The 17,323-nt window shown below is 35.1% G+C and overlaps 1 protein-coding gene across 1 annotated transcript in view; it reads right to left on the bottom strand.

Annotated features, from left to right (window-relative positions):
• Nucleotides 1-778: 778 nt before the first annotated feature.
• TMEM38B (transmembrane protein 38B) overlaps nucleotides 779-17,323 on the bottom strand; it is a 55,327-nt gene continuing 38,782 nt past the window's right edge. Inside the window, exon 6 of the mRNA XM_078436616.2 lies at nucleotides 779-3,452. Coding sequence (XP_078292742.1) covers nucleotides 3,240-3,452 — 213 coding nt within the window. The 3' untranslated portion in view covers nucleotides 779-3,239. The remainder of the gene's footprint in view (nucleotides 3,453-17,323) is intronic.

The raw sequence follows: 17,323 nt of genomic DNA, 5'->3' as shown, positions 1-17,323 counted from the left end.
TTCATACAGTAGAATGCCTGCTACTAAGCAATTAAGAAGGAATGAACTACTGATAAATGCAACATAAGACGAACGAATTTCAAAAACATTATGCTGAGTATTAAAGAAGTCTTATGTAAAAGAGAATATATTACCTGATTCTATTTATTCTATTCAGTTTGGGGTGTGTGGGAGGGGTGCAGTGCAGACTAACTGGAAAGGAACTTCCCAAGGTGCTGGTAATGTTCTGTATCTTGATAGTATAGGATATCTAGTTGTATGCATTTGTCAAAACTATTTAAATGTACACTTACAATTTGTGTATTTCATTGTGTGCAAATTTTACCTCAAGAGGAAAAAAATGTAAAAACAAAAACAAATTAAAGAAATATATATGTTAAAAACAAGAGTGAAATTGTACTTATTAAGAAAAATAAATTCGATAATCTTAGGGAAAAAAGTACATAATCTAATGCAAGTATATACAGAAACTGAAAGACCCTGGTACTTACGTGGATGTCTTCCTGGCCTGCTCCCTGATGTGTTCTTCAGGTCTCTGCTAAAACGCGATTTTAACAGAGACGTCTTCTCTAGCAATACTATTTCAACAAACACCCCCAAGTCCCTCACTTTCTATCCTGCTTAGTATTTATTCATAACCTGTAGTACCACAAGAACACATTTGTTTGTTCATGTCTCTCCACCAGTGGAATGTGAACTCCAAGAAAGCAGTAGAGAGGAAGAGAGCATTAGAGAACACATTATTCCATTTCCAATATATCACTCAACTGCAATCCACTTGTGCTTTGAGGGAGATTTTAATGGAATAGTGTCTGGTCTCAAAGGAATAGATAAACACAGTAAAGAGGGACTCTCTCCCCTCTTCTCTCATCTCCACCTTTTGGTCTCTGCCTAGAGGGAAGCTGGAATTTCTACTGAAATCCATCTGCTCCATACACCTGGTCCCTCTCCAGCCCTTACTCCCTCAGCAAAGAGTGACTGATGTGATAAATCAGAATTGGATATTAATTTGGCCACATTTTACTAAAGGATGAAACCAAGGAGCTAAGTCAGCCCATATTCTTGCCAGCATCTTGTCTCCTCTTAAGAAGACCTACTAGGTCTTGACTTTCTCACTAACTCCCTATGACTGGCTGTGTGAAACAGGCCCACAGGCCTCTTTCATGCTACATGTTAGGAAAGAAGTTTAAACAATCTGCTTTGCAAATCTAGTCAAGTCTCTAGGCAGCATGAGTAGATTCAGAGTGGGAGGTTTCAAGCCTAAGCCATGTTCTCCAGTACAGCTTTTTCCTAAGAAACTTGAATTGAAGGTTACAGGATGCATGACTAGATTAATAAAGCTTGCAACAATATCCCATTTGGACAGTAATCATTCAATATATACTGAAATCAGTCAAAATGCCAGAGAAGTTCTGAACTACTAACTCAAGAAAAATATAAAACAAAAAACATAAAAATAATATAATACTCCATTGGTGCTAAATAACTTATTTTAATAAATTGCCTTTAATACAAGTGTAAAACAATATTCCTATCATTTCAACTACAGTTAAACCCAGACTTCAAAGCTAAGTCAATAATTAGTAACACGTTAATTCTGAAAAGTTTTAAACTACAAGAGTATCAAATATAATACAAAACTCAAATATTTTAATGCTTTCTGACACAGTATTAAAAATAAACTTCTTAGCATCCCAAGGCTATCAAAGGTCCTCCTCCCCCAAAATATTTATTTATTTAATAAGTAAAAGCATAGTACCCTGTTCGTGCTTATATTTATCAAAAAAAATTTTTAATGTCTAACTTCAGTGTGATTTGAATACTTCTATGCCATCCCCAAATGCCTTATATACATACTAACTCTTTGCAGGTAGGAGGTTCATGGTCTTGGTAGAGAAAATCACGTTAGTTACAGTGTTTTAAAATTCTAACTAGACTTTTAAACTATAAAATAAAACAAGAAAGTTTAACATTATTTAGTTAGTACCTTTTCTCCTCTCTTTTTTTTGGGTGGGGGGCAAAAAGGACTGATTTAACATCATTCTTCATTCAAATGGACTATCATACAAGGTTTTAGTTTATGGTTCTTCTTTGTTAGCTGGTTAATATCAAATGCCCAAGGACAATTCTCATTAGAGCTGAACATTTCCACATAAGGGTAATTAGATTTAATTTAAAATAAAGTTAATAATATATGTATGTACATGTAGATTAAAATGCAACATAAACATATGCAAAGTAGTAAGAGACATTCACCTAGAAAACTGAAAAGTATCCACTAGAAAGGAGACATAGGGAAAAATTTTAAACTGAAATAATACTTTTTGCTGAATCATTAAGCTACTACCATCAACATAGATCAACTAAGACAGAAAGAAGTTAAGAATATGCAAAATGCTGACAAGAATGATTTATTCTACAATTAAAATGAATGTTTTAAAGAGAAAAAATAACTTTCTAAAATGAAATTTACAAAACAAAACTTGGGTTTAGTAATTTATTAAAAATTTCACCCCTAATTTTCTTTTGAAAAAAAGGAACATTATAAACAAGGGCATGAAATAGACTTCAGATTGAGACTCATACCAATACTCTGTTCTCACTGAAAAATAGTACTATTTTAAAAAATTAAATAAAATTTCAAATATTTTCCATTTAATGTACATTAAAAAATACAGTATTTATACCTGAAATATAAACTAGTCATTTATTTTCATTCATAATATAAAGTGATTTAGGGAAGGTTTACTTTTCCCAGTGCTCAAAATTAAATAAGAATTGTTTTCCATATCTAGGAATTATACTGATCACGTAAAGTAAAAGTTTAATTTTGCAGAACTAAAGCTCAGATAGATTCAAATAAAAAATGTGTATGAAAATAACTAAATAAAACAAAGGCTTTAATTTTTATTAATTTGCAATCATAGCAAATTTACTTTTTCTAACATTAGGAAAAAAAATCAAGCCCCCTTTATCAATATAAAACTTTTAAAATAATCACAATAGAATCTTTTATATATAACTTAGAAAAACAATTTCACATGATACACTCGTAACACTCAGAAATTACAATCCAGAAAGAGACAATCTCCCTGAAATAGAAAGAAGTTCTTTCTTTTTGTCACCTCCATTCCTTATATAAACTTTATTTCACATCATTTACATACAAATATTTATCACCATCTGTCAGGTAGGTAAGAAAAAAAAATTCTGCCTTTAGAGCTCATACAGTAAATTTACTAAGTCTTCTTGGTATGTTTCTTTTTAACAGTATCTGAAGCAACAGCTATAGGTTTTGAGGTCGATGAACCAGTACCATTAAAAGATGATTTTGTTTCACTTTTCTTTTCACATGGTGTGAACTGCTGCTGCCAACCAAACAGCATCCGGCTCAATGCGTCCTCCAAGAGAGCAAAAGGCGCAGTAGCAGTCTCTGTAATCATCATGGTTATCTGGAAAAAGAAAGTTCAATTTTGAATTTAAACACAAATGTCTTCTGTTTCTCAAAACTGAGAGGAGAAAGTAAATTTTAAAAGAGAGAAAGATCAAAAACACATTCTTATTTACTGTTTAAAAAAATTTTTTATTGAGGTATAATGGACATATTAGTTTCAGGTGTAAAACATGTTTCAATATTTGTATATATTGCAAAACGATCACCACAACAGGTCACCATACATGGTTACAAAGCTTTTGTGTGATGAAAACTTTTTAAGATTTATTCTCTTAACAGCTTTTGAATATGCAATACACTATGATTAACTACAGTCACCATGCTTCACACTGCATCCCCATGACTTATTTTGTAACTAGAAGGTTGTAGTTTTTGAGTTCCTTCATCCTTCACTCCCCCCATCCCCAGCTCCTGGCAACCACCAATCTATTCCTTATATTTGAGTTTTGTTTTGTTTGTTCATTTGTTTTTTTTAGATTTCACATGTAAGTGAAATCATGTAGTATTTGTTTCTAACTTCTTTCACTTAGCATAATGCCCTCAGGATGCAACCATGTTGTTGCAAATGGCAAGATTTCATTCTTTTTACGGCTGAGCAATATTCCAGTATGTATGTGTGTGTGTTTTACATCTTCTTTATTCATCCACCAACTGACACATTGTTTCTGTTATCCAGGCTATTGTAAATAATGTTGCAGTGAACATGGGGATGCATATATCTTTTTGAATTATTTCAATTTCTTCAGATAAGTATCCAGAGTGGAATTACCAGCTCATAAGGTAGTTCTATTTTTAATTTTTTGAGGAACCTCCAAACTGTTTTGCACAGTGGCTGCACCAACTTCCATTCCCACCCACAGTGCACAAGGGTTCCCTGTCCTCCAGATCCTCATAAACACTTGTTATCTCTTGTCTTTTGGATAAGAGCCATTCTGACATTCTGATATCTCCTTGTGGTTTTGATTTGCATTGCCTGAGGATGAGTGATGCTGAGCATCTTTTCATGTACCTGCTGGCCATCTGTATGTCTTCTTTGGAAAAATGTCTGTCTATTCAGAACTGTCCATTTTTAAATTGGATTGTTTGGCTTTTTGCTATTGAGTTGTATGAGTTCTTTTTGTATTTTGGATATTAACCACTTATCAGATACATGATTTGCAAATATTTTCTCCTATTCAGTAGGTTGCCTTTTCATTTTGCTGACAGTTTTCTTTGCTGTACACTTTTTCAATTTAATGTAGTTCCACTTATTTATTTTTGCCTTTTTTGTCTTTGCTTTTGGTGTCAGATCCAAAAAAAATCACCAAGACTGATGTCAAGGAGCTTACCAGTATGTTTTCATCTTCCTGGAGTTTTATGGTTTCAGGTCTTTAATCCATTTTGAGTTAATTTTTATGTATGGTATAAGACAGTATTTCAGTTTCATTCTTTTCCATGTGGCTCTCCAGTTTTCCCAACACCATTTATTGAAGAGACCATCCTTCCCCCATCGTATATTCTTGGTTCCTTTGTAGCAAATAAATTGACCGCATGTGCATGGGTTTATTTCTGAGCTAAAATGTATTGTTTAATCTTTAGGAGAAGAAAACCTAAGCTAGGTTCTAGAAAATCTCTGTTCTCTGTAAGTTTATACATAAGCAAAGGAAAAGAACAGAACTCGTTAACAATAACACAAGGTACCATATTTTGGGGTGGAAATGAGCAGTACAACCATAAAAATATATCTCGTATTCAAAGGAAATAGGAAGAAAAAATATCATCTACAGTCAACACCAAACAATCAATAACAGCTGTCATTACTATGCCTTTAACATGTGCCAGAACTTTAATAAGTGTTCTATATTATCTCATCTTCTTTATTTTTTTTAATGTTTATTTTTGAGAGAGAGAGAGAGACAGCAAATGCACAAGCAGGGGAGGGGCAGAGAGAAGATGACGGAGGATCTGAAGTGGGCTCTGAGCTGACACCAGCAAACCCAAAGTGGGGCTTGAACTCACAAACCACGAGATCATGACCTGAGCCCAAGTCATGCTTAACCAACTGAGCCACCCAGGTATCCCCATCTTATCCTCTTTAAGTGTAATCCAACAATTACTCCATTATTACTCTCAGCACAGAGATGTGAACCATGGCTGACAGGTTCAGTAACTTGCTTGAAGTCACAGAACTAATAAGCAGTAAAGCAGTTTGGAACACCCAGATTTTGAGTTCAATCATTAAATACACTGTATTCTATCATTATCTAAAGTCACAGATTTTTCAGTAATGCAGAATACTACCCTTAGGAAAGACTGTAGAAAGTCTCTAATCATCCAATGCTTTCTATATGTATATGTATATGCATATACATATATTTATACACAAAGCACTAAGACATTAGGAGGTAGAATATAAAGTGCTACCAATTCTTTATTTGGCAAAATGCAGTGTTCAGAGATGTTCAGATTTGTTCAAAAAATTAGATTGGTACAAAAGGATCTGGGGACAGAGTTTTAAGGACTAGAATGATCCCAAAAAGCCCAAGAATTTCCAAGAGACAATTCTTCCAGCAAATCTAAGATAATGAATCAAATTAGAAATTTATGGAATCAAATCTCCACAAGAGGCCCCTACTTAATCCACTTATTTGAAGAAAATGGAATCAAGAAAAAAATTCTTATTAACTGCAATATGGTCTAGGTAGTGAGGAGACAGAATAGGTTCCATCAAGGAGAATGGATAAGTGAAACCCATACTGTGCAATTGTTAAAAGTAATAAATAGAAAAGTAATATGGGAAATTCTTAAAAAAACTGTTAGGTGAAAGCTAGAACAAGAGCTATAGTGTGCTATCATTTAGATAAATTAAAAATGCATGCACACACAACACTGTGAATGTACAAAATGTCACAGAATTGTATACTAAGAAATAGCTAATTTTGTTATGTGACTTTGACCTCAATAAAAATAAACAAAAAAAATAACAAACTTTTTAAATAATGCATGCACACAGGCTTCAAGCTAGCCATGACTAAATAAATGCCTTATGTCAGACTCAGTCTCTCACCAAAATCAGTGTTAAAAACAGAAATACACAAAACAACCATACAAAGGCACTGGAGAACAACAAATCAAGCAGAACCTAATGGGGCTATCCCTAAGAGAAAGTTAACTGAACAAGGTGAGCTCCACATTCAATCTGGCTTTTTTCTTTTAATGATATGTGTCAATTCACAGCATAGGAGAATAGCAAACAGAAGTCCCAAATGGGCTAAGAAGACAGAGCCTGCAGTCTGAGAAGGCCAAAGCACCTAGGACTTGAGAGAAAGAAAGCTCAAAAAGGAGAGAACCAGAAAAACATTAAGCCCAAAGATCCACACATAACTTACTCTGGAGAAGTTTACCCTAAACAGTGCAAACACAGGAAGAGATTTCAAAAACCTAGTGGAGAGCAACAGTTGGAAGGCCAAAAGCTGAGCAGACACTTCAGCAGCCAGCTGAAGGGTAGAGTACAAAGCCAGCCAAAGTGGAACTGCCTAGGGATACATCTCAGGCTTAAATTAAGACTCCAAAAGGGTCACATTCTAGAAGGGCAAACCCCAAAGAGAACAGCATTAACAAAACCTAAAACTAACTATCAACAGGATTATAATAATCTGCTTGTGCATTAAACCTGGTTGCCAGAAAAATGTCAGAATATAGTCCCTGCCCTTAAAGTCCTTACAGATTAGTCAAAGACAAGCTAGTCAGAGACAGAGTAAATCAGTAATTACAGAACAGTAAAGAGTAAATGCAGTGATGAAGGTGTGGCCACAAATTTTTAGGTAAGAGATATAGATTTGGAAGTCATTACCATACAAGTAAAAGGTAAAGGCATGAATATGAATGTGATCACCTGGAGAGAAAACATACAGAAAGGAGAGTCTAAATATAATGTTAATCTACAAGTTTATGCCATTATTGGACAAGATATAAGAAGAACTTCCTTATATTAAATTATTCTTTAGCATAAATAGTTATAATGCAAAATTATCTTGGTCATAACTTGACTTCGTGGACTGCCAATAAAAGATAAAAGAATTCAGATAAAAACAATGGTCCACTGTCAGGAAAACAGCAATGTCTTTTTACAAAATCTTAAAGAAAAAACTGTCAGGATCTAAAGTATTTCCTGAGAACACGAACTATATAGTATTTTTCAAAGTCGAGTGCTTTAATAGAATCTCTACTCCCAGTAGACTCATCACTCAGCTGAGAAGTATTGCTGGCATCAGAAATTACTGCTGAGATAGACTTACGAGGTTCAAGGACAAACTTCGGTGAATTCAGCCTCTTATCAGGACTTGATTCAGCAAGGTGACACAAATATAATGGTGACAAATGGAACGAATCTTTATTCTTTTATAAATAAAATACAAAACTGTCTCTTTATTTAGTAAACTATTAACAGAAAAAGTGTATTACATAATTTAAATAGCATTTGACTTCCTGGTCTCTTGCTTAAAAAGGGAAATAAAGAAAAGAAAGTAGAAACCTTAACAACAATCTGATATTTACAACATATCCTAAGATATAAACTAATTCAAGTAAAGAAACTGTTTAAAGCTCCACCATATTCTTTATGTAATATCTCATGTCATATCATTTCAAAGATGCCCAAATGTGACATACAATCTGAGGTCTTTAAGGGCACAAACAGGACTTAATGTTCTTTAGATCCTCCACAGTGTCTAGAACGGAGAGTACAACCAATAAACGTAACTTCTACCTCACATGAGCAACTGAAAAACTATTATACAATGTATCTACATAGGCAAAAAAACCTATCATACGATATATCTACACTGGCAAAATAATATCTACATTATTAATCTCTCTCCACCTAGAATATACTTCTTTCTGTCTCTACTTGCCTAGATCAAACAATCCTTTGTAGTGCAACTCATGTGTCAACTCCAAAACCTGTTGGACACCTTCCAGTGAAAGTCTCCTTGCCCCTGAATGAACTCCCAATGGCAAGTGGCATATTCAACCATGTTTTCTGTTAATCTATACTTTCTTCGTCGGTGATACCACTCATTCATTCGTCAGCATTAACCTGAGGCTACCAAATAAATTAAAATCTTAGGATTTCCAATTCTTTAAATAAGCTTCACACCCAGTGCAGAGCCCAATGTGGGACTTGAACCCATGACCCTGAAGATCAAGACCTGAGCTGAGATCAAGAATAAGACACTTAATTGGCTGAGCCGCTGAGGTGCCCCAAGATTTTCATTTTATAAATGTCATTTTCAATAAACTGGGTAAATTAATTATTTCTGGTAGTACAATCTTAGATAATTAAGTATGAGGGAATTAAATACAGAGAGACCTCTGTATTTATCTTGATCATTTATCAGTCAACAAATATAAATTTAAAATCTACCACATACACTAGACACACTGATAGGGATACAGCAATAAATAAAACAAACTTAGTGCCTATCTTCATAAAGTTTAAAAGCATAGTGTACATGTCTCATATTTTTCTTCATAACATCTTAAGGACAAAGTCTGGGTCTTATTTAAAGTTATATGCTCATGTGTATCCCTCAAAGGGCCTAATAATATTGTCCCACATTCATGTTTTCAATAATATACCATCTGAATATACCTCTCAAGAGCATTCAGCACAACTCCCCAGTCCATCCTTCCTAAATCTGTATCTCAGTTTTCCCCTTGCTTCATTCACAACTTCTTTACAGTTTCCCATTCTGAATCTTCCTTCTCTAAATATTAAAGAATCTCCTGGTTCTGTCTTCACTCCTCTCTCTGTGTCTCTGTATAATATAACTGCTTCCCTAAGTTGATTTACAAATTTAATACAATCTCAATTAAAAAAAATACAAGTTTTTTTTTATGGAATTAGACAAATTGCTATTAAAGTTCATATCCATACACAAAAATAGCTGGGAAAATTTTGAGGAGAAAAACAAACATGCAGGAATATTCAGAAAACACTAAAAATGAAAAATTCCAAGAATGCCTGATTCTCCATAGCCTTGTAAACAGAACATACATGAGAAACGGCATCTGAGGATTATTTTAATTAACATTTCTCAAATTATGAATGCTTCGATTTTTTCATATGTTTGAAAGACATCTTCATATCTTTTCCATGTGAATTGCCTGTTGACAGCTTCCTTTTAATTTTTCCATCAGGTTTTTGACCCTGTAACTTTTAATTTTTAAGAGGTTGTTATGTATTACAAATACAAACCATCAATAATATATGTTGCAAGTACTTTTATCACAGTTTGACAACTGTACTTTTATTTTGTCCATGGTGCTTCCATCCACGCAACTTTTTGAAAAATGTGAGAACAACTTGTCAACCTTTTCTTTACAGAAAAAGAAAAAAGTAAGCCCAAAGTAAGTACAAAGAAGGACACAATATAGACCTGAAATCAGTGAAATACAAAACAGAAAACAATGACACAAAAAGCTGCATCTTTTTTAAATTTTTTTTTTGTTTATTATTTTTGAGAGAGAGAGAGAGAGCATGAGCAGGGGCGGGGCAGAGAGAGAGAGACAGAATCTGAAGAAGGCTCTGAGCTGTCATCACAGAGCCAATGTGGGGTTCGAATTCACGAACTGTGAGATCAGGACTTGAGCCCCACTTGGACGCTCAACCGACTGAGCCAGGCACCCCAAAGGCTGGGTCTTTCAAACAAATCAATGGAACTTATAAACATCTAGTAGGGCTGACTTAGAAAGAGAGGAGGGGGTGGAGTTAAGATGGCAGAAAAGTAGGGAGACCCTAAGCCTGTCTCATCCCTTGAACTCCGCTAGATATTTAATCATTCTAAACACCAAAGAAATCAACTGGAGGTCTGAATGAAAAAAACTGCAAGACTACATGTAGAAAGGGGAACACTGTTTGGAAGGTAGGAAGTACAGAGAGTTTACAGGGTGAGATACTGCTCTGGGTCCAGCCGGGGAGGGAAATAGCCTAAGGAGGCTATCACGAAGTATTATAAGCAGCAGAGAACATATGGTGGGAGCAGTGCCTGGCTTAAGGGTGCTCAAGTGGTGAAGCAGGTAGAATCCCAGGAGTGACAGCATGGTCTGAGGATCGCTTGTGTCACAAGAAAGAGTGGTCGCACCAAAAAGTTGTGCTGTTTCCAGGCATAAGAGAAGGGGCTTAGTCAGGCTGAGGGCTGCAAGCTGGGGTGCCTGCTTTCTGCTGTTTTGACACGAACTCTGAAAAGCAGCACAGTCATGCCACTGCTTTTTTCACCAGGCAGACAAAAGCCTGGCGAGACCCTTCCCCAGAGGAGCAGCACAGGTCCGGCCCAGGGAATCCCTAAAATTTGGAATTTTGAAACTCAGTCATTTACCTGAAATTTAAAAAAATCTTGGACACAAGAGGGGTGATTAATTGCTCTTCTGTGAGGCTTCCCTGAAGCGTGTCAACATTTAGTTCCAGATTCAAGAGTGGGAGGTGAAGCTGGCCACATTCATTCCGTCCTTCATAGCTGAAAGCCTTCAGGGAGCAAAACAGTGCCACCCAGAGGAGGCCAGAGACACTTACATCAAGACCTGCACCCCTGAACCCTTGAGGCTCTTTTCCACTAAAAGGAGTGAGCCTGAGAATCAGTGCAGCAGGCTCCTCCCCCCAGAAGACCAGCACAAATAACTCTTTTGCACCAAGTCTACTACCATAGTATTGCAAAGTGTCAACTCTAGGGGAAATTAGATCCAACTTCTGTTTTACTTTCTTTTTTTTTATTTGTTTTCTAATTTTTTTAATTCCTTTTTTTTGTTTGTTTTACTTTTTACTATTTTTATATATACCTATTTTTATATTATTTTATTTTTGGAACTACATCCTTTTAACAAGCAGACTAAAACACACTCAGGATCTAGCTTTTTTGTTTGTTTCTTTGTGTGTTATTTCTTTTGTTTTCTGGACAAATTACAAGATGGAGAAACTCACCCAAAAGAAAAAACAGGCAAGAGATCACAGCCAGTGATTTAATCAACACAGATATAAGATGTCTAAACTAGAATTTAAAACCATGAATACAAGAATGCTAGCTGGGTTTGAAAAAAGTATAGGAGACAACAGAGAATCCCTTTCTGCAGGGATAAAGGAACCAAAATCTAGTCAGGCAAAAATTAAAAATGCTATAACCAAGATGTGATCTCAAACGGATCCAATGACAGCGAGAATGGACAAAGCAGAGCAGCAAATCAGTGACACAGAAGATAAAGTTATGGAAAATAATGAAGCTGAAAAGAAGATACAAAGGCCAAAGATCACAATACAAGACTTAAAGAACTCAGCAACTTATTAAAGAGGAATAACATTCATATCATAGGCATCCCAGAAGATGAAGAGAAAGAAAAAGGGGCAGAAGGTTGTGAGCAAATTATAGCTGAAAACTGCCCTAACCTGGGGAAGGACACAGGTATCAAAATCTAAGCAGCACAGAGAATTCCCATTAAATTCAAAAAAAGCTGACCATCACCAAAGCATATCATAGTCAAATTCACTAAATACTCAGACAAAGAAAGAATCCTGAAAGCAGCAAGGGAGAAAAAAAGTCCTTAACCTACGAGGGAAGGCAGATCAGGTTCACAGCAGATCTGTCCACAGAAACTTGGCAGGCCAGAAAGGAGTAGCAGGATATTTTCAACAGGCTGAATATGAAAAACATGCAGCCAAGAATTCTTTATCCAGCAAGGCTGTCATTCAGGATAGGAGGAGACATAAAGAGTTTCCAGATAAACAAAAACTAAAGGAGTTCGTGACCACTAAACCAGTCCAGCAAGAAATTTTAAGGGGGACTCTTTGAGTGGAAAAAACAAAACAAAACAAAACAAAAAGACCAAAAGCGACAAAGACTAGAAAGGACCAGAGAATATCACCAGAAACATCAATTCTACAGGCAACACAATGGCACTAAATTCGTATCTCTTAATAATTATTCTGAATGTAAATGGACTAAAAGATGTAGGGTATCAGAATGGATAAAAAAACAACAAGAACAAGTTCCAATTATATGCTGCCTACAAGAGACTCATTTTACACCTAAAGAAACCTGCAGATTGAAAGTCAGGGGATGGAGAACAATCTATTACACTAATGGATGTCAAAAGAAAGCTGGAGTAGCCATACTTATATCAGATACACTACACTTTAAAACAAAGACTGTAACAAGAGATGAAGAAGGGCATTCGATCATAATTAAGGGGTCTATCCATCAAGAAGATCTATCAACTGTGAATATTTATGGCCCCAACTTGGAGGCACCAAAATATATAAATCAACTCATCACAAACAAAGAAACTCATTGATAATAATACCATAATAGTAAGGGACTTTAACCCCTTACACTTACAACAATGGACAGATCCCCACTTACAACAATGGACAGATCATCTAAGCAACAAGGAAACAATGGCTTTGAATGACACACTGGACCAGATGGACTTAACAGATATAATCAGAAAATTTCATCCTAAAGCAGTAGAATACACATTCTTCTCGAGTGCACATGGAACATTCTCCAGAGTAGATCACATAATGGGTCATAAATCAGCCTTCAACAAGTACATAAAGATCATGATCACACCATACCATAAAGATCGCTATGGAACTTGAAATCAACCACAAGAAAAAATTTGGAAAGCCTACAAATACATCGAGGTTAAAGAACATCCTACTAAAGAATGAATGGATTAACCAGGAAATTAAAGTAGAAACAAAAAAATACATGGAAGCCAATGAAAATGAACACATGACAGTCCAAACCCTTTGGGATACAGCAAAGGCAGTCCTAAGAGGAAAGTATATTGCAATTCAGGCCTCTCTCAAGAAGCAAGAAAGGTCCCAAATACACAACCTAATCTTATACCTAAAGGAACAACAGAAAAGGAACAACAAATAAAGCCTAAAACTATCAGAAGAAAAGGAAAGGAAAGGAAAACAGTAAAGGAAAAAAGTAAAAAAAAGGAAACAGTAAAGATTACAGCAGAAATAAATGATGTAAAAACAAACAAAAAACAGTAGAACAGATGAACGAAACTAAGAGCTGGTTCTTTGAAAGAATAAACACAATTGATAAACCCCTAGCAAGACTTAGAAAAGAGAAAGGACCCAAATAGATAAAATCATGAATGAAAGAGGATAGATCACAACCAACACCACAGAAATATAAACAATTATAAGAGAATACTATGAAAATTTATGTGCCAGCCAATTGGGCAATCTGGAAGAAGTGGACAAATTCCTAGGAACTCACAAACTACCAAAATTTAAACAGGAAGAAATAAAAAATTTGAACAGACCCATAAGCAGAAAAGAAATTGAATCAATAACTAAAAATTTCCCAACAAACACTAGTCCTGGGCCAGATGACTTCGCAGGGGAATTCTACCAGACATTTAAGAAGAGTTAATCCTTATTTTTCTCAAACTGTTCCAAAAAATAGAAATGGAAGGAAAACTTCCAAACTCATTCTACAAAGTCAGCATTACCTTGATTCCAAAATCAGACAAAAACCCCACTAAAAAGGAGAATTACAGGCCAATATATATCCTGGATGAACCTGGATACAAACATCTCCACAAGACACTAGCAAATCGAATTCAACAGTACCTGAAAAGAATTATTCACACTAACTAAGTGGGATTTATTCCTGGGCTGCAGGGCTGGTTCAATATTCGCAAATCAATCAACATGATACACCACATTAATATAAAACAAAGGATAAGAACCAAATGATCTCATCAATAGATGCAAAAGAGCATTTGATAAAATACAGCATCCATTCTTGATAAAAACTCTCAACAAAGTAGGTACAGAAAGAACAAACCTCAACATCATAAAAGCCATATACAAAAGACCCATAGCTAATATCACCCTCAATGGGGAAAAATAGAGAGCCTTTCCCCTATGTTCAGGAACAAGACAAAGATGTCTACTCCCACCATTTCTATTAAACATAGTACTGGAAGTCTTAGCCCCAGTAATCAGACAAGAGAAAGAAAGAAAGAGCATACATATCAGCAAGGAAGAAGCCAAACTTTCATTATTTGCAGGTGACATGATACTCTATGTAGAAAACCCAAAAGACTCCACCAAAAAATTATTAGAACTGGGGAACTGGGTAGTTAGTTGGGCATATGACTGTTGATTTCAGCTCAGGCCATGATCTCACAGATTGTGGGTTTGAGCCCCACACTGGACTCTGCGCTGACACACAGTCTGCTTGGGATTATCTCTCTCTCTGCCCCTCTCCTGATCACATTCTCGCTTGCTCTCTCTCTCAAAATAAATTAGAACATTAAAAAAAAATGTAAATGCTAGAACCAATATATGAATTCAGCAAAGCTGCAGAATATAAAATCAACATGCAGAAATCTGTTGCATTTCTATATACGAATAATGAAGCAGCAGAAAAATAAATCAAGGAATCAATCCCATTTGCAATTGTACCAAAAACAAGAAGATATCTAGGAATAAATTTAGCTAAATTGGTAAAAGATCTATACTCTGAAAACCAAGAAAACTTGAGAAAGATACTGAAGAGGACACAAAGAAATGGAAAAACATTCCATGCTCATGGATTAGAAGAACAAACATTATTAAAAATGTCTATATTACCCAGGGGCGCCTGGGTGGCTCAGTCAGTTAAGCGTCCGACTTCGACTCAGATCATGATCTCGCAGCTGTGAGTTCAAGCTCCACATTGGGCTCTGTGCTGACAGCTCAGAGCCTGGAACCTGCTTTGGATTCTGTGTCTCCCTCTCTCTGCCTCGTCCCCAGCTCACACTCTGTCTCTCTCTCTCACTCTCTCAAAAATAAATAAACATTAAAAAAAGAAGTCTATATTACCCAAAGCAATCAACACATTTAATCCAATCCCTATGAAAACATCATGAGCATTCTTCACAGAGCCAGAACAATCAATCAATGGAACAGAATATAGTCCAGAAATATACCCACAAATATAATAGCAACTGATAGTCAATAAAGATGCCAATATAATTCAACAAGGGAAAGGACAGTCTTATCAGCAAATAGTATTAGAACAAATTCATCTTCATGTGGAAAAAATAAAACTGACCCTTACCTCGTGTCAATCATAAACTTAATTTGAAATGGATCAGATACCTAAATATAAAGGCAAAAACTATAAGAAGAAAATACAGGTAAAAAAATCTTCACAACCCTGGTGTATGGAAGAACTGCTTATATAGGATGCTAAAAGCAACACCATAAAAGGACAACGTGATAACTGAATTTCATCAAAACCAAAAACTTCAACTCTTCTAAAGACAATATTAAGGAAAAAAAAGAAAGCCACAAACTAGGAGAAAAATATTTGCAATTCAGATATCTCACAAAGAATTGGTATCTGAACATACTGAGAACTGTTACAAGTCAATAATAAGAAAAACAATTTTCACAAATGGGCAAAGATTTGAACACTGATAACAGAAATGACCAGTAAGCATCAACAATAGCCAGAATATGGAAAAAGCCCAAATGTCCATCAATGGATGAACGGATAAAGATGTGGTATATATATACAATGGAGTATTACTCAGCAATCAAAAAGAATGAGATCTTGCCATTTGCAACTACGTGAATGGAACTGGAGGGTATTATGATAAGTGAAATTAGAGAAAGATAAAAATCATATGACTCTACTCAAATGAGGACTTTAAGAGACAAAACAGATGAATATAAGGGAAGGGAAACAAAAATAATATAAAAACAAGGAGGGGGACAAAACAGAAGAGACTCATAAATATGGAGAACAAACTGAGGGTTATGGGAGGGGTCATGAGGGGAGATGGGCTAAATGGGTAAGGGGCACTAAGGAATCTACTCCTGAAATCATTGTTGCACTATATGCTAACTAATTTAGATGTAAATTAAAAAATAAAATAAAATAAAATAAAATAAAGTCACGGGAAAAAAAAAAAAAAAAAAAAAAAAAGAAATGACCAGTAAGCACATGAAAAGATGCTCAAATCTCTAGCTATCAGAGAAATACAAAAAAAAAAAAAAAAAAACAAAAAAAAAACCTACAATGAGATACCACCATATGCATATAAAATGGCTAAAGACTGACAATAACATATATTAGCAAGGATGTAGGACAAGTGGAACTCTCATACACTGCTGGGTAGTAATGATGATGGGTACAAACATTTTGGAAAACAGTGTGCCAGTTTTTTTTTTTAAAGTTAAACATATGCTTTCCATATAACCCAGCAATTCCACTCCCAGTTATTTATCCAAGAAAAATGAAAATACATGTTCACATGAAGTACATGTTTCATAGCAACTTTATTCATAAAAACCTTACTCAAATAATCAAAAACTAGAAACAATCCAAAATCCATCAACAGATAACTGGATAAACCAACTGGGGTGTATAATGCTACTTAGCAATAAAAAGGAATATGCAACAGCATAGGTAAATCTCAAAAACATTATGCTGAACAAAAGAAGCTAGGCACAAAATATACATACTATATCATTCCATTTATATGAAACTTGAAAAAAGATTAATCTATAGTGATTGAAAGTAGGTAAGTGGTACCGTAGCTATAATCAGTAGTTGGGATTTACTGGAGTAGTGCACAAGGACCTTTTTGAAGTAATGGAAATGTTCCATATCTTGATTGTGATAATTATTCAGGTACATAAGTTTGTCAAAACTCATCAAAACATAATGTTAGAATGAGCATATTTTATTATATGAAAAACTTTTTAAAAATTTTTAAAGAGCTTGTTCTTAAGTGTTTTGCAAACTTCACAGCCCTTTGAAGTTATTCTTTGTATTTCTGGAAAATGTACTGTCAGATTAACTTTCTGTATAAGATCCT

Source organism: Panthera onca, chromosome D4, assembly GCF_046562875.1.
Source record: "Panthera onca isolate mPanOnc1 chromosome D4, mPanOnc1 haplotype 2, whole genome shotgun sequence".
NCBI classification, from domain to species: Eukaryota; Metazoa; Chordata; class Mammalia; order Carnivora; family Felidae; genus Panthera; species Panthera onca.
This window is presented reverse-complemented; position numbering and strand designations above follow the sequence as displayed.